This window comes from Gymnogyps californianus, chromosome 2 (assembly GCF_018139145.2).
Source record: "Gymnogyps californianus isolate 813 chromosome 2, ASM1813914v2, whole genome shotgun sequence".
NCBI lineage: Eukaryota > Metazoa > Chordata > Aves > Accipitriformes > Cathartidae > Gymnogyps > Gymnogyps californianus.
In genome coordinates this window covers 96,368,981-96,391,775 of record NC_059472.1, presented here as the reverse complement: position 1 = coordinate 96,391,775, position 22,795 = coordinate 96,368,981, and the positions used below count along the sequence as shown (strand labels likewise).

At 41.6% G+C, this 22,795-nt stretch overlaps 1 protein-coding gene across 1 annotated transcript in view; it reads left to right on the top strand.

Annotated features, from left to right (window-relative positions):
• Positions 1 to 22,795, top strand: part of ELOVL2 (ELOVL fatty acid elongase 2) — a 46,426-nt gene that overhangs the window by 21,903 nt on the left and 1,728 nt on the right. The window contains exons 4-7 of the mRNA XM_050890896.1: positions 3,819 to 4,006; positions 17,974 to 18,051; positions 19,179 to 19,350; positions 21,275 to 21,399. Of these exons, the coding sequence (XP_050746853.1) occupies positions 3,819 to 4,006; positions 17,974 to 18,051; positions 19,179 to 19,350; positions 21,275 to 21,399 (563 nt within the window). The remainder of the gene's footprint in view (positions 1 to 3,818; positions 4,007 to 17,973; positions 18,052 to 19,178; positions 19,351 to 21,274; positions 21,400 to 22,795) is intronic.

Genomic DNA, 22,795 nt, shown 5'->3' with positions numbered 1-22,795 from the left:
AAGTACTACTATTTTTTTTTCAAATGGACATGATGTTCTCCTTCATTCCTCTTTCCTTTTTGGTCCAGAACGAATTGTTTGAAGGAACGAACTGTAGTTAATCCAATGCAGAATACCACACAGATCCCTTCGGGCTTTTAGAAAGCACTTTAGTTAAACAAGTATTATTTGTACTGCTTGCCAAGTACGTCACCATCCCTCTCCAGACATCAATGCTGAAAATAGCATTTGTTTGTCTGTGCCTCTTCACTATGATCTTTAATTTAACTGGTGGTATAATGACACAGTGTCACACATTTTGTGAATAACATAGCTCCCTCCAATGTATTTGTACACATAAATAATTCACAATAAACTGCATACAGTTTTAAATTGGATAGAATGACCCCACAAATGAAAATCTAATGAATTCTTGAGAGCTTCCCCAAATGTCTAAAACCAAAAAACCATTCCCCTTCTTTCTTTCCACCAATTTTCATCCACAGTGCACACTTCATTCAGCAGCAGGATGGCTTAAAACAATAGATAACAGTGCTCTCTTCTTTTGAAAATCAATCCCATATTTATGGTTTATATTTTAGGTAGTAACTCCTGAAATACTGGTATCGCTATACTGGTTTTAGTCGTCATTACCAGATGTGGCTGAGGGCACAAGAAGAGACAGAAAGCCATGCACTATTCCCCAGAGGCAATCTCTGCTCACATTGGTAGTACCAGGTTAACACCAGCTGCAGTACTGCACTGCTAAAATAAGGGGCATACTATCAAAGATCTGAATTTGATTTACATATAGGCATATTTTGTGCCTTTTTTCACTGGTGTCAGCTGGACTTTGTACACAAATTTACCTCAATGTTTGCTTTTGAACTAGCAGACCAAGTCCTTTGAATCAGGGAACAGAAGCCATATACATGCCCATCAGTTGCATCTCTTAATAAGAAGCGGTCTTACAATTTGGTGTTGGTCCATATTATTCTGGATAGGAGATTATCTCAGCTCAAGGCAAAATGAGAAACAGTGAAATAGCTATATTGTTCTGTAAGAAAGCATTTTTCCAGGGTCACCTTCATCTGCAGAGTATTGTTTGGTGTTACACAAAATTAAGGAATATTGAATTGCAGGAGCTAAATCTAGCTAATTGGTTGCTTGTTTTATCTGTGAAAGAAACAGAGGTGGTCAAGAATAAATACATTTTAATAAAGTTATGATAAAGTAATAAGCACTCCTCCTCTCCTCAATTGAGTATGAGCAGTAGCAAGGCATTGGTGCAAAACCATCTACCCGCTGCACCTAAAAAGGTCTGAATTTACTCAGACACCAAGTGGCCAAAGCTATACAGAAACCTGAATCAAAACGTTTCTAAATCTCACTGATAAAAGCCTGATACCTTTAAAGAGCATGGGAGGCCTGCCACTCATTTCAAAGGAGCCAAGATTTCACCCCAAGGGTCTGGCACATCGTGGCCAGTGACCGTGAATGAGCTTATTCACGGAGCGATCAGAGCTTGTGGGCCCCTGCTCCTTCCTCTGCTGTAGTCCAGCGCTTTCACACTGTGGCTTTATTCACTGCCTTTGTCTCAAATTCAGATGCTGTGTGGGTTCAACATTGTAAAAATAATCCTTTCTCCTATTGACAGCGTACCTTTATAGTACTTGAACATGGAGATCGAACCATCAGTCAGCAGAAATACTTTTGATCTCTCCTTCCGATAACTTTTTTTGAAATACGTTCCCTTTCTCTCCCTTCCTGCCACATAAAAACCTCCCTCTTCTTGTCATTCAGGGATAAGTGTAAGTGGAAACAAAACAGTCACGTTCCTTGGCTGCCGTTTATAAACCACTTTCTGCCAATAACTGTCTTACGCTTCAAGGTACCAAGGTTGGAGTGGAAAATAATCAGTAAGAGTACAGGTTTTAATAATTTCTCTTGAAAAGGAAATAGTATAGATCTCAAAAATACTCGACATGCTGACCTGAACAAGCGCACGAATTCTGCTTTTGTATGGATCAGCCCAAATGCTTGTGGCCACTCACAGCAGAGTGAAAACTTTCTGAGGGCATACTCAGGCAGCATTTAATGCTGTTTAGTTTAATTTGTATTCTCATCTCTTCCAATTACTTTTCCTCTTTGAGCAAACATGCTGTTTTGTTATCTACTGATGCCAGTTGGCCTTTGTACAAGTAACCTTTATGCACCAAGTGTTGCAGTCCTTGGATAGGGAGACCCTTCTTTGGATAGCAGCCTTGCTGACATGACTGCTTTCTACATCTTTGTTTAGGATACCGATTAAATAAATTAAATCCTTATGCTCCTAAAACATACGCTTTTGGGAGTCCAGGAGGAGGGTCAAAATCAGAAGAGCACTGGACTTCCACGGTAACTCAGGTCTGGTTGAAAGTCTTCCCTGCAAAAGAGCTAACATCCCATGCGGAGCCCAAATCCAACAGATGAGTGTTACAGCCACTGCGATGGAAGTAAGGTGGGAAGTGGAGGGAGACTGTAATGAGAAAGAAAGCTGATGTTCATAGCCCTGTTCATAAGCAGATTACTCTAACTTACTTAAAATCTCACTTTATGTATACCTGTACGCATGTATTTCTGAGGAAAGAATAGTCGGAAAGAATACAGTACAGCAAAATTGCAAATCAGCAACAGTTTGTTAAATGCTTGGGCACATTTGGTTTGTGCATCATCCGTTGCCCAGTCCTTTCCAAATTCAACACAGGTGGAAAAATAGTAAAATGTTTTTTCATGCACTGTGAATACCTTTTCTTCTTTTACAGTTTTTAATATAATCTTGGTCTTTGTAAAAAGTAAACTAGGTAATTTAAAACAGTTTCTAAGAGCAGAAAGAACTACTGTGACCTGCACAATAGCTTTTCACGGACTTATTTCTTCACTTACTCCATAAATCATGACAGATTTAGAGTAACCTTTTTGAAAAAGTAGCCATGATACCCCTTGTTCTTTTCATAGATAAATGTCTGAAAATTGCTGCTGTGGAAAATTAGCTCTAAATTTTGCTCCATCTTGGGAAAAAAAAAAAAAAAGAAAACACACTCCTTTCGCTCATGACATCCAGTTGCTCATAGGAGAACACAGTGGTGCCTCCAGATTGGCATATAGGATTAGGCTTTGCTCATATACACTGAACTATCTGATTACTGCCAATGGGATTACTTGTGTGAATAAGGCAAGCAGGATTTGACCTTAATATTTCAGTTCAGCACCAGGCAAATGGGGCAGAAACTGTGAGAAAGCAAGCCCTTGCCTTGCCAAAGATCTTAGATAATCAGAGCAAACATTTGCCACTTGTTTTTCATATTTAACATTCTTGAAAAATCCTCCCCTTGTATAAATGTTTTCTAGCAAGTGTTATATACCTTCATACTTATATGGCAAATACAGAATTAAAATAATATATGAACTGGCAACTTTACATGCATGCTTTCTATTTAATACTATCTGCAAACTGTCCATTGAGCAGATTAAGATATGATTTAATTGAATATTAAAACATTAAGTTAAATTTTAAAAAGCATATAAGAATGTTTTCTTCTTTTCATTCTTCCTTTCCTGTTAAAATGAGATTTAAGTGACCTTAAATTATTAGGGAATTCCATGCAGTTTTCAGCACACATTCTCTGAATTAGTATGCATGTTTGGGGAGGTAAAAGCAATGGATAGCTCTTGCAAGCAAAGCATGGCAGATTCCCTCTCATGCTTTTAGCAGAATATTTTCGTGATGTGATCTGCCTTATTTTAGCAATACTTTACCACAGCCTTCTTAATTACCTGCTGCATGTGTCTCTTTTCAGATGCCAGGGTTAGAGGATGGTTCCTTTTGGACTCTTACCTTCCCACATTTTTCCTTACTGGAGCATACCTACTCTGCATATGGCTGGGCAACAAGTTCATGAAGGACAGGCCTCCTTTCTCTCTCAGGGCTCACCTCATTGTATATAACCTTGGGATTACGCTGCTCTCCTTGTACATGCTCATAGAGGTAAGTGTTCTTCCATGCAGCACGGCTGAGAAAGGTGAGCGTTATACAGTTTTTAGCAGAAATGTCTTAGCAACAGATAGTTTTGCTAGGAAATTTAATGTCAACAGCAAAGTACATTTAAGATCAAGTCCCTTAGCAATTGGACAGTGAGTTGTACAGTACCTTCTCAGCTTAGATCTTGGCATGTTTTAACTGTCCTTCTGAGCTACAGTCCACACCTGGAGACAGCTGGCTGCTACCAGGACAGTGTCTGCAAGCAGGAATTTGAATCTGCAGCAGTTGCTCAGCTCAAACATGCCTACACCTCATTCTTCAGCACCCATGAATATGCCCATGGATTGGGTTTTATTCATACAACTGTCTATGGAATGATTTTTCTATGTACAAATGCCAGTGCTTAAATGTGAACAGATTTATAGATGAGAGTAAGTACTGATTTATTTATGGTATTGGCAATTCAATGTTATTTTTCTGCTCTCCTGACTAAGAAGCTTTCCTCATATAGTCAGACAATGAGAGACAGATGTTAAAAACCTGCCACTTCAGCCAAAAGCAAGTGCTGTGGGACTTGGAGACTGAATATGGTCACACAGATTATTTCCCAAGTACTTATCAGGAAGGAACACGCTCACAGAAATCAGGATCCATTCAGAACCAGAAGAGAGGTTTGAATGCATTGGATGATTTTGCAACAGCAGAGGACTCAAACAGTACTCCTCACCAAAGACATATGTGTTTTCACCTCCCCAGTGGGAAACAGAAGCCAAAAGTCACTATTTTGATATTATTTGGGCGCTCCCCATTCTCAGCCTTGTGATAATTGAGGTACTTTTAATATTAAAATGTTAACATCTATCACTTGCGGCCCTAAAAAACAAACACTAAAAGACAAAAACCACAAAACATTTTCTGACTTGGCTTAAAAAGTGACCCCAGGCATGAGAAGCCCTGGCTGAAGGATGTGCTTGATTTCATGGTGTGACCTGTGGAGGTGTGAGCTGTGTCATGGTTTGACCCCAGCCAGCAACTAAGCACCACGCAGCCGCTCGCTCACTCATCCTCCCCCACCAGTCAGATGGGCAGGAGAATCAAAAACAAGTAAAACTTGCGGGTTGAGATAAGAACAGTTTAATAATTGAAATAAAAATTAAAAGATAATAATAATAATGAAAAGGAAGATTACAAAAAGAGAGTTGAAATACAACCCAAGAAAGACAGGTGATGCACAATGCAATTGCCCACGACCCACTGACCGATGCCCAAGCAGTGATCCACCCCTCCTGGCCAACTCCCCCCCGTTTATATACTGGATGTGACTTCATATGGTATGGAATGCTCCTTTGGTCAGTTTGGGTCAGCTGCCCTGGCTGTGTCCCCTCCCAACTTCTTGTGCCCCTCTAGCTTTCTTGCTGGCTGGGCATGAGAAGCTGAAAAATCCTTCACTTAGTATAAACGCTACTTAGCAACAACTGAAAACATCAGTGTGTTATCAACATTATTCTCATACTAAATCCAAACCACAACACTATACCAGCTACTAGGAAGAAAATTAACTCTATCCCAGCTGAAACCAGGACAGCTGACATTGTTGCCTTGCCTTGCACAGCCTCACAGCATTTCTTGATGCCTGGGCTCCCAGCCACAACAGCAGTTTCCACGAGAAAAACAAGGACTGACTGTTCTGTCAGCTGGACAAGAAACTTTGCAGAAGCCAAACAGGACCCCAAAGATTTCAAGTTTTAAATTAATTTGAGCTAAACACCAGGTGACTGCCCCGGTCAAAAGGCTGAAGAGCAGTTTAGGTTTGTGCCTTTGTGCACAAGGACCGATTGTGTTACTCAGAGCTTCGTCCTGGTCAAAGCTCCAACTGGCTTCAGCAGTTGCTGTGGGTGTCTGAGAGTGCAGGATCAGGCCCAGAGCAAAGAAGAAACAAGCACAATTGCTGGAAGGTTTGATGACTCCATACTGATTGTCCTCCAGAATTTAAATTAGCACTTTGATGTTTAAATCCCCATTTTGCTTGAAGGTATACAGATAACTGTCTTCAGTAGCAGGACTCGGCAAAAAGGATTATCTGAATAGAAAACAAAAATACTGTTCCCTTCCTCTTACAGGCTAATTGGCCTGTACAACATAAATGAACGAACAAAGAGAATTTTAGCAGGTCTCACTTATACGAATGAAGCAAACCTGGTTTTTGTCACCTTCACATCCTTGTAGGAATTGTGTTGAGCCAGCTCCTGTTCAGCCACCTCACTGCCCTGTCCTTCCTGAGGCTAACTTTGCTGCAGACCATCACTGAGTTGCAGTAGTCCTCAGATTAGTCCCTTCAGACCTTGATTCTCTAGCTGGAGGCTGCTGATCTATGCCTCCCAGACTGCAGCTGGGCATGGCTGGCAGTGGCTGATAGCTCTACATTCTGCATTTTTTGGGAACCTGAGGGACATCATGACTGATCTGCACTGCCAGCTGTTTCACTGCAGGTTTCACGGACTGTCAGCCAGGCTGCTTTTACACTGTACGAAACACTCTTCCATAATAGTGGCTCTGTATTTTTTCGTAGTCTACTTGCCTGGTTCCTATTACAGCTTCTCCTGTGAAGGAGCAGAATGGAAGTTAAGACTTGCAGACCTGCCTGAGGTAGCTTGCAGATCACTGCTGAAGGAAAACAGGGAAATAGGAGAGCAGAAATCATCTTCAGTACTGAATAAAGTTATGGTGACTCAACATTTCAAAAGGTCTCATTTCCAAAGCTTCTCTCTGGCCCTTATTCTCTCTGTCTTTTATGGACAGTAAGCTCTTTAAGGCAAGAGTTATCTATATTTAGAACATTCTGCACAGTGGTTTCTTATGTAAGCACAGCTGATCCCTCCAGTGAGTATGATTTAGGATTAATTCCTAGTTAGAGACATCTATAACAGTTTTCTTATTCCTCCATCCTCCCAGTGCACCTGAACCCCTCCGGTCTCTGTAACAGAGATAAATCACAAAATAAGCTCTATAATAGAGATAAACCACCAAAAAAACCCCAAACAGTTATTGGCATTGTTGTTCTTATCTTTTCTTGGGTTTGTTTATAAGGTGCCACACAGCTTTTCTTGTGATAGCTCCAAAATGGAGTAGGTGCTTCTTATACATTCAAAAGAAAAATATCTCATTCAAAAGAAAGGGTATATCTACAAATGCAGACTGTCCCACATGATGGCTTTAATCAGAAACATGGTAAACCAGCTGATGGGGGTACCTGTGCTGCAATTCACCTCCTCACCTTCATCTCCTGACCTAGTTTAGCTGTCCTTTGACTACAGTTGATTTGTACAACCTCAAGGCAAGATGACAAAGGTTATAGCAAGGAGTCATAACAAAACGGCTGTTTTTAAATCTCCAAGGGCAGATTCCTCTTTTGAGCTATAGCTCCATGCACTGTACCATGGGCATGAAGTATCTGGGAGCCAATTTTAGCTCCATGAGCTTTGACATCAACCAATCCCTAAAGTACTTGGAGAGGAACAGCTCCAGGACAACTCTAAGATGTGCCATTAGTGTAAGGTCAGATACCCCTCTCATCCCAGAAGGACAAGGTGTAAAGAAAGACAGCTCTGCCCAGCTGCCCTCATCCTACTGAGATGTCTCAAAATTTTTGTGTCAAGAAAGAGTTAGGTGCCTTTGAAGGCCTCCCAGAAGGGCAGTTTATTAGTCCTTAATTTAGACTTCTGATTTAGGCAAATGGATTTTCTTGAAGTCACCAAAGGCACTTACCTCTCCCCATTGAATATAATGGAGAAGTGGGGCACTTGGTTTTGGAGCATGGCTTTTTCAAGTACCTGAAGCTTAGATGCAAGTCCTGTGCTTAAATTAGGCAGGCTGCAGGTGCACTGCTGAGGGGCCAGAAAACAATTCCCTCCAGCCTTGCTGCTACAAGAGAAACCTGCATCAGAGGTTTGTTACTGGTTGTGTACTCTTCTGTACCATTAAGTGTTCATAGACCCAGATCAAGTCTACTGATCCAACAATTTCTAGTAAGGTTGCGAAAAATCTGCATAAAGACAAACAACTACCACCTTTTTATTTTAATAAAAATTAAAACTTTTAGCAATCTCACTGAAGAAAAATACACCTTTCCTCTACACAAATCTCTGCCTAAGATCCTAAAAGTACCAACTATGAGCAGAAAACCAGCTTACTGTGAAAAAGCAATCAGGTCTTTGCATATTTTAAAATCATTTCATGTGCAAGTCAACTCACAAACCACACTCCAGGGATGCAGTCTGAGGCACCAGAGGCCAAGATAAGGTTTTGAAGTTCACCGCAGCATAAAACTGTCACAACTCCAATGATAAATTAAAATTGGAAACAAAGGAGACCAACGCTGATCTCTGAATTGTGAAATTACTCAGGTGGGGATACTCTCTCTCATTAATAGGAAAAAACGTAATCTCTACCACGTCTTAGGCTGCTTTCCCCAGCAGTATCACCTCTGCCCTATTTAAATTAAATCTCAGCTAGTCATCAAGGTCTCACCCAAGTCCTTTTGTTGATCAGGCACTGAGAAAACCAGGACATTGGCACCATCTGGGTCAGATTAAAAAGGAGATCTAGAGATATGTGTCATTAGCATAGGGGTGGCATGATGTCTCAAGCTGCCTGTATCCCCAGGTATCTTCACAGACTTATTACAAATCCATAGGATTTGTAAGGAAGCAACCATATCCACGTGGGGAAGCAGGACTTGCATATGAGGACCCCTCGATTCAGAGCAAAGGGGAAAAAGCAGAACTGCACAACTATTGCAAGCCCAGTGCATTAACCTTTTCAGTGAAGCCAGAAGAAAAGTCTTTTACCTTAGAGGATTTAAAAAAAAAAAAAAGTAAATTACCTTCACTTTATCTGTTTCTAGGAGCTGAAAATTCACCGCACAGTAAGTCCAATTTCTGAATTATAGTCATGACTTGCAGGTTCACAGGTGCCAAGATGATGTGAGGATTCCCAGGAGTTCCAGAATTGCCTTCTCTGTATCCTCAGATAGCAGGGAAAGGTCAGAAGCACAATGCTGGCATGAGCAGGGCCACCAGCCATCATTTTTAGCTCTACACATTGCAACTGGGATTACATCTCACAAATTACTAGAAAGCCCAGTATAATGCCTGGATTTGGGATAACAGTGGGCAAAACAAAAGGAACAAACCAAGAATAGAAGGAGCACTTAAACTCTCTTTTATTCCATCATTATAATGGCTGACATCAGAAAGATTTGCTTCCTAACTGTGCAAGTGTTAAAAAGATAGAGCTTGAGTAGCAGAAGGTCTAAGTAAAGTTTTAACAGTGCAGGTGATGAGGAAAGGTAAAAAGACATAGATCCTCTCTGATTTGAACTGTCCTGGAATTTTGCTATAGAAATCCAACTTCAACGTAATGATTTTTTTTTTTTTTTTTAAGATTGTAATACATGATTGTTTACTCCTTCATTAATTGTTCAGAAGTTAGTGAATGTAAATTTAGCACAGAAGTAAGGAATGATTCTAGGTCCATAAGGATTGGTGCTTGAGGTGAAGGCTTTCTTTGCAGTAATTCTTTAATTAGGACAGAAAGACTGTCTTAACCTTAGGGGAGCAAGAGGAAAAGAATAAAGTGAGAAACCAGAAGAGATCAGGTGCACTTTTCTATCATTTGGAAGAAGGGACAAGCGAGGAAAAAAAAAAAAATAGACAGCAAAAGGTCACTGAGAGTGCACTGTAAAGCAGTGAAACGTAAGGACAAAAGCAAACAGCTTTTTTGAGCAAGTAAGAACTTTGAATAAATTCCCAGGTGTTCTTCTATCTTAATCAAATCATTTGTTTGGAGAGCTGAGGAGCTGACTCTGCTGTCCTTGCCTGCAGTTATTCTAGCTGGACATGTTGTCCTCACTTCTCAGTTTTCATCCTCCGAGTTCCCCATGTCTTTCCTACTGACCTTTCTGAGCTCTGCATTTAGGTAGAACATTTAGCCTGCTCATCAAAAAGGCAGTGCTCTGGATCTCACCTGCATGTTCAAACAGAATTCAGTAGAACTTTATTGGAAATCAAGAGTAAAAATTCATATGATGCTTTTTCACATGTGCAAAGCTTCCGATACCATCACTGGTACCACAAAGTAACATACAGGAGCTATTCAGAATAGATGTAATCAAAGGCTCATGGAAAATAAGCCCAAAAGGGATTTCTTTTAGCCTATTCCACTATCCCAGACAACAGCAACACACAAAGGAATTATCATTCATAACTAAGTTCAAGTCATTTTGAAGTCATTAGTTCACTAATCCTTCTAGCAGTCTCTCATTTACTTAAGGGGTATTAAATGGAATTGGCTGGGAGTTTCTCTACAACATGGCTTTACATTTGAAAGAGTTTTTGTTGACAAAAAAAAATTCAGACATTTATCAAAATTTCATTTGGGAAGGGGCCTTTATTTTTGTCACTGTGATATGAACTTTCTGACATCAAAATAAGAAGAAAGCATGGGACCACTTCCTCCGCTCTGGAATAACCAGTATCCTTCTAGTTACAATGCTCCAGCAGGATGAGAGATCCAACATGGAGTCCAGCTGTACATGTTGCAGGTCACGATAGCAAACCCCAGTCAGTGTATTACAGAATTAGCTGATTTTTTGGGGGGACACATGCATGCAATTATTGGAACTCTAACTAGATGCATGGAGAGATGGAGAGCCTCACCAAGGAGTAGCCCAAAGCATGATCTTTACATTTCTGTCCCCATGAAAAATATCTCAACTGCATCATGAAGAGGGACAACAAAATATTTTAATTGTGAAAAATCCTGTGGGGTATTTCCTATTCAGCACATGGTTCTTGTTTGGCACAACACTGCTACTAAGTTGTTACATTTGGGGAAACTGAGGCACTGACAAAGTGGCAGGGCTGGGACTAGGCTCCTGGAATCCCCCAGTCCTGGGCTGAACAATTTAGCCCACGCTGCTTTCATATAGGGTTTATGGTCTTGCCAGACTACAGCTTGCTGGAGATCTTCAAGACAGAAGAGCAGCAATCTGCAAACACAGGCTGTTCTGCATCTCAGCTATCCATCTAAAATCTGGGATTATAGCACAATTCTTGGACGCTCATCTAAAAATAGGCAACCTATACAGAGAGATATTCTTCGACAAATACTATTCACAGATGATTGTGCAGTTGAATGTCCTAGCCAGAAAACCTTCCTGAAAGCTTTCTAGGTATTGTTTAAGACTGATTTAATGATAAATCAAGGATGATTAACGGTACCTTCCTCTATTCATCTACTTATTATGTAAAAGCGCGATGGCCTCAGTAGCATTGCGTCATGCCTTCACCCTAGCCTCTTGGGGATGGGAAGACAATTCAGATGATGTATCCTTGTGGAACTGAGCCATGTTACAGTCAAGGAGCTGATTTCTCCCTTTAAAAACTAAACAGGGAAAGTCAGGTGAGATGATGAATATCTGGCCTCTGTTTTTTGACACCGATAATCTTCTGAGGCATTTCATTCTAAAATTCACTTAAAATAAAAAATGCAAAGAAAACAAAGTCATTCCTCTCTCCTTCCTGAGACATGGTCCTGAGTGTTTGCTTAGACTCCTTTTTCTTGGGATGTGGCCAGCACATGCTTTTAGGACTGTTTTGTCCAAGTCTATAGATCCAGGGAGGAGCAGCCATTCACAAGGACTGACAAAAATCTCTTCCTATGGCCAACGGAAATAGGCAATTAACAGCACTGCAACTTAGGCCCTTCTTTCCACTACATAGAGAGATCAGTCTCCTTACTTAGTTTAGCAAGACCTCCATTGCTTGAGAACAGTGGTCAGATCAAGTTGTTTTAATTGGCCTGAGGGCTGGAGTCCCAGAGAAAACCCAGTAAAACATCATACACATAATAATGTCAAGAGGCTTCTTGCTGTGTTTTTTCCACAAAAAGGACACTAGTACTCATCCTTCTGCTCTGAACTTTTGAGAGGAAATTCAATTATTTGAATACTAATTCCATTATTAGTTTTTGACTTCCCCTTCTGAACTGTTTCCAGACAGAAAGACAATATACCAGACAGACTATTCTAGTTGGAAGGGACCTACAATGATCATCTACTCCAACTGCCTGACCAATTCAGGGCTGACCAAGTTAAAGCATGTTATTAAGGGCATTGTCCAAATACCTCTTAAACACTGACAGGCTTGGGGCATCGACCACCTCTCCATGAAGCCTGTTCCAGTGTTTGACCACCCTCTCAGTAAAGAAATGCTTCCTAATGTCCAGTCTAAACCTCCCCTGGTGCAGCTTTGAACCATTCCCACGCCTCTCTGGGATCCAGTCCCAGGACAAGAGCTCAGCACCTCCCTCTCCACTTCCCCTCCTCAGGAAGCTGTAGAGAGCAATGAGGTTGCCCCTCAGCCTCCTTTTCTCCAAACTAGACAAGGCCAAAGTCCCTAGCCGCTCCTCACAGGACATGCCTTCCAGCCCTGTCACCAGCTTTGTTGCCCTCCTCTGGACACATTCAAGGACCTTCACATCCTTCTTAAATTACAGGGCCCAGAACTGCACACAGTACTCAAGGTGAGGCCGCACCAATGCTAAATACAGCCGAATAATCACCTCTTTTGACCGGCTGGTTATGCTGTGTTTGATGCACCCCAGGACACGGTTTGCCCTCTTGGCTGCCAGGGCACACTGCTGACTCACACTGAGCCTGCTGTCAACCAGCACCCCCGGATCCCTTTCTGCAGGGCTGCTCTCCAGCCACTCCTCTCCCCATTTATACTTGTGCCTGGCGGTACTCCGTCCTAGGTGCAAGATCCGGCATTTGGACTTGTTAAATTTCATCCCATTAATCATAGCCTAATGCTCCAATCTATCTAGATCCCTCTGCAAGGCCTCCTGTCCCTCAGGAGAGTCCACAGCACCTCCCAGGTTGGTATCATCAGAAAACTTGCTAATAGTGCATTCAACTCCTGCATCCAGATCATTGATAAATTGAACAGAACCGGCCCTAGGATTGAACCCTGAGGAACACTGCTGGTGACCAGGCACCAGCCAGATGTAGCCAGGTGCTGGTGCCTCACCCTCTGTCTTTCTCCCGCCCTGGGACAAGGGGGAATACCTTGTTGCTTCCATGCATTTTCTCTGAGACAGCCCAACATGCACAGCTTTTTCTACAGCTCAAAGAGCACAGAGAAACCACAGTCAGCAGAAATAGGAATATCCATTCAGAAAATCGTGTTGCTTTCCTTTCTAGCCTAGCTGTAGAGGACAGATGCAGGAACAAGCTACAGCTGTGAGATTTTTGAGGCTGAAAGCTTGAAACAAGCAGGACACAGGCCCCTGGGTCTGGGCTGTTGGTGCTTAGCCTGCTACTCAGCAAGGTGAGAGGCTTTGGCACCATCTTCTGGCACCTGCTGGCCCCCCTCTGCTGAGATTTCTTACAGAAGAACCAGCTCTTATTCCTGAACAATGTGATTTTCCATTTAAAAAAGGCAAGAGTTAGATGGCTGCAGTGAAGCAAGTGTGAATCCTTGTGCTGTTTATACTCAAGCAGATGAGTAAAGGTCATTTGTTGGTGCAACAACTGGAATCTGTTAAGAATATTAGGGCAACAGCAAAGTATGAAAACTCGACTAATAACAGGCTGTTGCTACTTAGTAGAAATTTTTCACAAGGCAGCATTTTCCTCTTTACGTGATCTGTTTTTCTAAATAGCTTCAAACAATGCATTTGTTAATATTATTTTCAGGATAGGTTGCCAAGAATGCAAAGCATTCAAAGAATTGTTTTCAAGAGAGAGAGAGAATTTGTATTTTGAAAGAGAGAGGGCATTTCTTATATCTTTAATACATCCTGCATTTGCACCATGTCTGCCTGATTAACAATACCATCAGCTCTGCAGAGTCACGAGAGCACTCAGCATGTGAAAGGGAATATAACTGAAACGGTAAAAGTAACATACGAGTTTGGTATCAGAGAAGGGGAGACCCAGTAACTGAACATCTTGTGTCAGGGTACCAGCTTCTGTTCCAGATATGCAGCTGGCTTATTTGGTACCATTGGGTAAGCTGCTTACCTTCCACGTCGTTGAGAGCCAACATGAAAGTCATGGCCTCGGATCACCAGGATCCCAAAAAAGTACTCTCTGCTTTCCAAGCTTCCCCATTAATTTTTTATTAGAAAGTTAGCCATAAACCTTGAAAATTAGCTTGCAAAGTAGAGCAGCCAAAACTCAAAGTGGATTCTCCTGTTTTCCCTAAAGGAGACCCAGAAGTATGTAAGGCACCTACAACAGAGAATAGAAATGTTTAGTTACAGAAAAGCTGACATGAAAGAGCAAGGTTAAGACAGTCAAAACAGATCTTCACTCTAAGCTGCTGGCTCTTGAAACACAGACACAAATCAGAGGGAACTCTTCTGCCAAGTCAAACGACTGGGGAATAGGCACACAGTATGATCTGCAAAATCTGGCATTATACAGAATCATGGAAGAACAAACAAAAGAAATTAAAGAAATCCCTGCAGTCAGAGAGTGGGATTCTTACCCCAAAGCTTGCTCTCCATTTGCATGCTGACCAGTTGTAACGAGTTGCAGATTTCTCAAATGTCAAGTTAAAAATTTGTGATATTGAAAAGAATTATCTATTTCTGAGCCTTTAAGGGTTTTCTCATCTCATTTTCCAACATGAGAGCTATGAATGGAAAACTTGAAAAAATCTTGATACACAACCGAGCAGGCCAGTTCAGCACCAGCAGAAAAGTTTCCTAACCTTTAACACAAAAGAAAACAACACAAAAGAGATTTTTGAAAATCAGTCCATTGTAATCATATACAAATCAGAACATTTGTAAAACAGACTAAAAGATTTAAAATAGCAAATTTTTCTAGCAAATTTCTGTGAACCAATATTTTACCTACTGTAGCAGAAAATTTTATGAGGTTAGGTATCTTCAGCAAAGCAAAAAAAATGAGTTAGTTGTCAAAGGAAAAGAAAAAGAGTAAAGTGTTTTCACAATTAGAATCTGAAAAAAGCAGATTCCCAAAGATACATTAAAAGAGAAATGAACAAATTTGACCTATTTAAGCATAGGAAAGGTATGAATTTACAGATATAAAAGGCAATAGGTGAAATTGTTTTAATTAATCTTGGGAAAAAATGTTAGAAATCGCATACCTCTTATAAGGTAAAATTGTTTAAGATCTTTAGATAAAAAATGTTGTAGGCACATCATATCATAGAGCTAAGTTACAAGACATTGTGTAAAGTATCAATACAACAAAATGCAAACTTTATCTCTTACCTTAACAAAGCAATAGAATGCATTTGCAATGACAATTTATAGTTCCTCAGTAAAATCAGGAGAAAGGGTCCTCCCTAGTCTGCGACATTACCCTGCACAAGAATGGAAAAGCATTCGCCTCTTCTCCTTCATTTGTTTTTAGGGTTTTGAGGTTTTGTGGGTCATGATTTCAACTCCCTGCAATCACAAGGGCTAGAGATGGTCCAGCTATCACCACTTCCCACCTATGAAGCCAATGAGGGTTTCATTACAGCTGACTGAGAAAAATAAAATAGCAAGAAAAATAAAATAGCAAGAGGCAATATCATTTACTTCCTGCTCCTATTAGTAGAACTAGCAGCAGAGGTTTCTGGCAGAGCTGTTAATGCTCATGTTTGAGGCCATGCCTTACCCAAGCTCCCATATGTCACCACTGCAGCCTGTTGGCATCCAGGATGCTGCCTCCACTTGAGCTCCTGATACTCCAGCACTGTTTGACCATACTGCTCCCAGCCAAGAACAAGATGACAATTCCATTTTCTTCAGCATTTCTCAAGTAACAAGACAGAGCTGAGAGCAAATCTTCAACAACAGCCTGTCAATGATGCTGTACCTGCCTATTCCAAAAGTCTCGGTTTGGGGATCACTCGGTCACCTCTCATTTGGAGAGAAATTCCAAGGCAGGAGAGTGCACAAAGGCGGCACTGAGAGGAGCTACCCAGAAAAGCAGCCATGCAGTAACGTCTCCCCATCCTTCGTGAAGCTGCTACCTATTGCCAGCTACAGCATAGGCACAGATCTGGGGACCAAGGACACGCCACAGGAGGGACAGCTGGGGAACTGCATGCCCTCTGCCTCCTACTCGGAGAACAGAAATGGCCCTTTTTCCACTCAGCTGCTTTTTGAAAGATAATAGGGAAATGAAGAGGCATAATTTGCCTTTCTCAAGGAGTTTTAACTCCCTTCTCTTCAGCACCTCTGCAGGTTAATTTAGTCGGAGAGGTGCGACCCATGCCTCCCCTTCCCACCCGCCTGCCACAGGGGAGAAAGGAGAGGAGCCCACACATCCCAGCCCTGCGTGCTTCCAGGCACAACACCCAAGCAGAGGCCAACTTGGCAAGACAAGTTGTGTTCTCAGCTGCACTGAGCATTTGTATGAGGATCTCTAGCTGGGTTTTTGTTGTTTCCCCTGTTTTCAGACTCCAGTGCCATCCTGTTTGGTGACCTTTGGCACACACTGTGGGTGAATCCACTGAAACACGGGCTCTTCCAAAAAGGAGTGGGGGTTTTTTGGTTATTATACAGCAGTTATCTGCAAAACACTCATTTATTATCTTTTCATCTCTCTCTGCAATCTCTATTGGTTATTTTGGCCAGGTACACCAGCTATGTTGGAATTACAGGGACAATCACAGAATTGGAATTCAGAGGAAAAATAATAGAAGACCCTGGCTCTCCAGCTTTTATTGCTTTTTAATGTGAATTTATAATAAGCATTCTGGGCTATTTACTAATTCTCCAGATAATATTATCAATAATCATTTTTTTAATGTACTTACTCTAGGAATTAATTGTTTGATCACTGAAAATATCTCTGCTTTGCTTTTGTACAGACTGTCACACATTTAACACAGGAGACTACTTTTCAGTCTGAAGTGGAGGGAGAAGTCTGTACAGACACTGATACATACCTTCCCTGTGAATGTAGTGCCAGAGTTTAAAACAACCCACTTCTCAGAGCATCTTGCAATTCTGCTTACAGCGTAACATTTTGATGTATTTCTCCCACCATCACTCACTGCATCCTCTGTAGAGAGGGAGACAGACCCCAGAACATGAATTGCTCAGTTTGGCCCCAAAACCCACTTTTCACACATTCAAGAATAAGCAAGATGTTTTTAAAATCGATGAACTCTACGTAGCTTTTGTAGACAACAGATTATGCTCCCTATTCCAAAAGGGCTGCTGAATGCTTTATGGTGGTCATTACTATAAAAATATTCCACATCAAAAGCCACCATATGGCTTTCTAGAAACCTTGTGCTCCATTGCAGTGTGGTAGCCTGACATTTCATTGCTTTGTCTGCTTCCCAGTATGACATGCGCTAAATCTAAAATTGCTTGTGTGTCTATTCACGTCTCCATTCAGCACTATGCCCGCTCTCCTCTACTTCCTCCTGCATTTAACAGTGCAGGATAGAGACATGTGTATGGCATTAGGAAACATTTCTCCCATTGCACTACTTTGGATTTGCCTTCTGTTTGCTTGCTTGGCATCAGGGAATTTTTCTCAAGCATGGTTTTGCACAAGTAGCTATGTTAAGCTCTGTTCCTACTGCTTCAGGACAGAGATACAATATTCAAGCACAAGCTTTAGAGGCTCAAGTGAGGCTTACTGCACTAAGTAATGAGAGATTTTAATGGATGCCTTGAAGGCTCTAAAGCTAGAGAAATGTAAAAGGTATACCATTTCAGTGTACATCTCCAACACAACCTGATGCCTTTTCCATTTCAAAACAGAAGATATTAGCAAGTCATCTGTTTTAGGAGCATCAGTTCATGGAAGGAGTGGGAACCTACCATACTTCCGTGCTGCTTTTTTCAATAAACACAGAACAACTGCAGGGGTAAAAGTGAACTGCTACGTCTGTTCACGAACATAATTGCTGTGTTTTCTGTTCCAGCTCATCCTTGCCACATGGGAAGGAGGCTACAACTTGCAGTGCCAGAACCTCCACAGCGCAGGGGAGGCTGACATCCGGGTGAGACACAGCAGCAGCTCAGCCCCCAGCATCCACGGCAGTCCTTCCCTCTGCATCCTCGGTGCAACACTTCTGCGTTCACGGCAGTTATAAGGATGTTGCTGATGACGTCTTTAACATGAGGGTTTTAATCAAGTTGCCTAACAGCTGGTAGCAAAGAAGAAGTGTTATCTTTCTGATAAAATACAGATGCATCTTGCTATAGAAAGCATGACAGGGAGTATTTTGAAAAGCTGTATATCAAGCTGTGATCAAAACAGTGTTGCCTGACTATAACAGAGAATATGGATCATTTAAGAAATTGGGAGAAAAATCAATCATCTAAAGTGTAACACTTGTTGGGCTCTAGCTGGAAGCTGATTTAAGCCCAACTCTAAACCTTGGAAAACTGCAGAGACTTTGTGCTGGCTTGGCTCATCTCTAGTTTCAACACTTATTTCTGCATCACAGCAATTCCATGTATTAACTCTCTGTTATTCTCCACTTCAGGCTTGCTTTCCAGATAACGTTAGAGCTCAAGGGCAGAGAGATTGGTTAACTTATATAATTTTCACCAATCCTCAAGTTTTTTTGTGTTTTGGCAAGGAAAAAGTCAGTTAAATACCTTTTCCCATCAACAAGATAGTTTCCCCTTTCTGTTTTAACTGTCTTTAACTGTTCTGGGACATATCCTGAGCTCTGATAAAGTGTCTCAACTCTAGACGAGGGTCTATTCCATTGTGTTGAGTGTCAAAGTTGAATTATTTAAAAAGCAGCTGCCAGCAAAATCTGTTCAGTGCCAGGAAAGTATAAATGGTAGCACCCTTAAACAAAACACAAAAAACTCCCACACAACTGTATCTTTGATAAAAAACCAGAACAATTAGAAAACCCTCAAAGTTTATATGTCTTAAATTATATTTAGATAATTATATATTTATACAATCACATAACAAATGATGTGTTTTTTCTAAACTGCCTCATTCAAAAGGGAAATAAAATTGAAGCAAGAGCTTGTGCTCCTTCTTCAATAGGATATTCATGCCTTTTGGGAAGTTGCGTGCCTAGGGACTGATGAAGTACAGCAATATTTAAGCCCTTTTATGGACAGATATTGATCTCCTGCTCCTTTGTTCTTGCTTGTACAGGTAGCCAAGGTGCTGTGGTGGTATTATTTTTCCAAAGTAATTGAATTCATGGACACTATCTTCTTTGTACTGAGAAAGAAAAGCAGCCAGATCACCTTCCTTCACGTGTATCACCATGTCACTATGTTTAACATTTGGTGGTGTGTTCTGAACTGGATACCTTGTGGGCAAAGTAAGTCTCTGTTTGCTTCATCACCTGGGGTATAAGTCACCTGCTGCTGGAGGGGAATCACATCACCATGCAAAGCAAGCGTGTCCCTGCACTGTATGACAGCACCTTTAAGGTTCATAGCCTTTCAGAACTGCTGAACACCTGCAGACCACAGTAAAATTAACAGCGTGGTTAAAAGTTCAGGGCAAAAATATCTGAGTGTTAGGCCCTAGATTTTCCACTTCACTACTATAACCTCTCATATTTATTCTTTTCAAACCACTTTTAGACAGGGTAACACTGCTGAATAGTACACAAGAGTGATCACATACAAGACCTACTTCAAAAGCAGATGTACGAGGAAATCATGACCCTAGTAAAGTCAGTGTCAATCACGACAAATGAACTCAATAGCATTTTTACAAGTTTGACTCCTGCATCAATCCAACATTCTGCTTTAGCAAGATACTTTACTTACATAATCGCTAATTAAGACACCAGTTCGAGTTTGTCTTGTTTTAAATGAGAATGCATCTCATTCAAGTAGTAGAACTACTGGACAGCCAGAACTGATCGATACAGTCTTACATTTCATACTGAAATAGCAGAAGTAGCAGCATCCTTTGCCTTATTATATTTTGGGTTCAATATATTTCACAACAGTAATCTCTAAACGACGGGGCTCTTAAGAGGATATTGCAATTGTCATCTCCCCTGTTGAGGTGGCAAAGATGTACGTTGCCACATGCCGCTCACTTGGCATTTGTACACTAAAGTCCAAACAGCAGAGAACTACTTCAGGTGTCTCCCAACATGCACACTGTCCCAGGGCTTCATACAGCCAGAGGCTTCCTGGGGCATTGTTATCAGAGTTGAGAAGAAAATTGGTTTTCTTACTTTGAGCTATTAAAGGGAGTCACCTCAGGCCACTGTAATATTTTGTAAAGCAACTTTTTGCAGGTGTTTTTCAGAACAAAAAAAAGCAGAATTCACATTTGTTGGCACTTGTTTTAGACAGCACAAAATCAAAGTAAATCACTGTTATAGGTAGAAGCAGAGATCAAGGATTTCATAGCAATTACGAGCTATTTCTACAGAGATGTAAACAACTTAGCAGGGGGTTGTGCTTTCTGTTGCGTCTGAACATATTCCCCACGCTTTGCACTACCTTTGCACTATTATAATTAACAGAGTGGAAAAATCAGTAACTAAGTAATTAATCAGTAACTATTAAGTAATTAATCAGTGGAAAAATCAAAACTATTGGTGAGACCATCTTGTCAAGCGCTGCCATCAAACACACGAGCATACAGCAGATGGAGTAGTGCTGCTACTTCTCAATAGTCTGTAAGGTACAGAGGGTAATTCATTTGCTCTAGAATTAGTATTTACTAAGTGTAGCTAATTAGAGTAGCAAAGTATTATCTAGGGTGAAATTCTGGAAATCTGCATCTAGCAGAAGAGCCACTGAAGAAAATGAGAGTGATGCTCAAATACAGCCACACGAGGCTAGTTTAATTCAGAGTAAAGCCCCTACTACTGCATCAGGGAGCAGGAGAGCGGGTGCCTCCCAGGGCCCTAAGCTGCGGTACCAGCAGCACAGTCACCCACAGCGGTGTTCAAAGCTTACAGCAATAATGGAGAGACTCATGCGAAGAAGAATGTTTAGGAGGGAAACAAAAGCAATAACCGGTCAACTACAGAATAGAAAAGTGGAGAAAATGAAAAATACGGGATGAAAATACAATATTCAGCATGAGGAAAACCCTGTAGGAGGTATCATTCAGTTTGTCGGTTGTCCCTAGGATAGCATCTCTTCACATCAGGAATGTCTTTAGCAAAGGATAAGACTTACCATATGCAAGAGACATCGCTAGCAATAATATCTTCTCACACTTTTTAGCAGTTGGTATATAAAAATGTTTTTCTTGATGGATTTTTGTAGGTTTCTTTGGACCCACTTTGAATAGCTTTATCCACGTGCTTATGTATTCTTATTACGGACTGTCAGTCATCCCTTCTATGCGCAAGTATCTCTGGTGGAAGAAATACCTCACTCAGGCACAATTGGTACGTATCTATTTTACTCTCATTTTTAACTACCAGAAATCCTTCAAAATGCCAGAGGCCAAAATGAATGATAGATAAACATTGTCATTTGCAGAATTAAGCTGGTTAGAATCCAAATATAACAAAGCTATCATACAGAATAAGTCACTAGTACAGCCTGGTATAACTTAACAAAATGATGCTCAGAAATATTTTCTACACTACAGTAGAAACTCTACAGTCCATAAAATTCCATTATTTTTGATCTCTTGCATAGAAAATGGACACTGCTTAATCATGGCAAATGGACTGATTAAAAAAAGTTACAGAAACTGTCTGACAGAGCCAGCTCCAGCCGGCTCCAAGACGGACCCACCGCTGGCCAAAGCTGAGCCCATCAGCAAAGCTGGCGGCACCTCTATGATATCATATTTAAGAAAGGGTAAAAAAAAAATGCTGCACAGCAGCTGAGAGAGAGAAGTGAGAAAATGTGAGAGAAACAGCCCTGCAGACACCCAGGTCAGAACAGAAGGAGGGGAGGAGGGACAGAGATTTCCTTGCAGCCTGTGGAGAAGACCATGGTGAGGCAGGCTGTCCCCCTGCAGCCCATGGAGGACCACAGTGGAGCAGATATCCACCTGCAGCCTGTGGAGGACACCACGCTGCAGCAAGTGGAGATGCCCTGAAGGAAGCTACAGCCCACACAGGACTACAGGACCCCACACAGAAACAGGCTCCTGGCAGGAGCTGCGGCCTGCGGAGAAGAGCCCACGCAGGAGCAGGTTTTCTGGCAGGACTTGTGGCCTGTGGGGGAGCCACGCTGGAACAGTCCGTTCCTGAAGGACTGCACCCCATGGAAAGGACCCACAGCGGAGCAGTTCTTCAAGAACTGCAGCCCATGGGAAGGACGCATGTTGGAGAAGTTCGTGCAGGGCTGTCTCCCGCAGAAGGGACCCCATGCTGGAGCAGGGGAAGAGCGCGAGAAGGAAGGAGCGGCAGAGCTAAAGCAATATGGACTCACTGCAACCCCCATTCCCCATGCCCCTGCACCACTTGGGGGAAGTAGAAGAGTCAGAAGTGAAGTTGAGCCTGGGAAGAAACAGGCGCTTAGGGGAAGGTATTTTTAGTTTTATTTCTCACTATCCTTCTCTGTTATTAATTGGCAATAAAATAATCTTCCTGAAGTTGAGTCTGTTTTGCCTGTAACAGCAATTGGTAAGTTTTACCAATTACCCTCCCTGCCCTTATCTCAACCCACGAGTTTTTTCATCTTATTTTCTCCCCCTACTCTACTGAGGAGAGGAACAGAGAGCAGCTGGGCGGGCACCTGGCAGCCAACCAAGGTTAACCCACCACACCATGGTACAACTACAAAACGCAAAACGATGTAAACAAACTCTTAGACAAGACAGAAGTT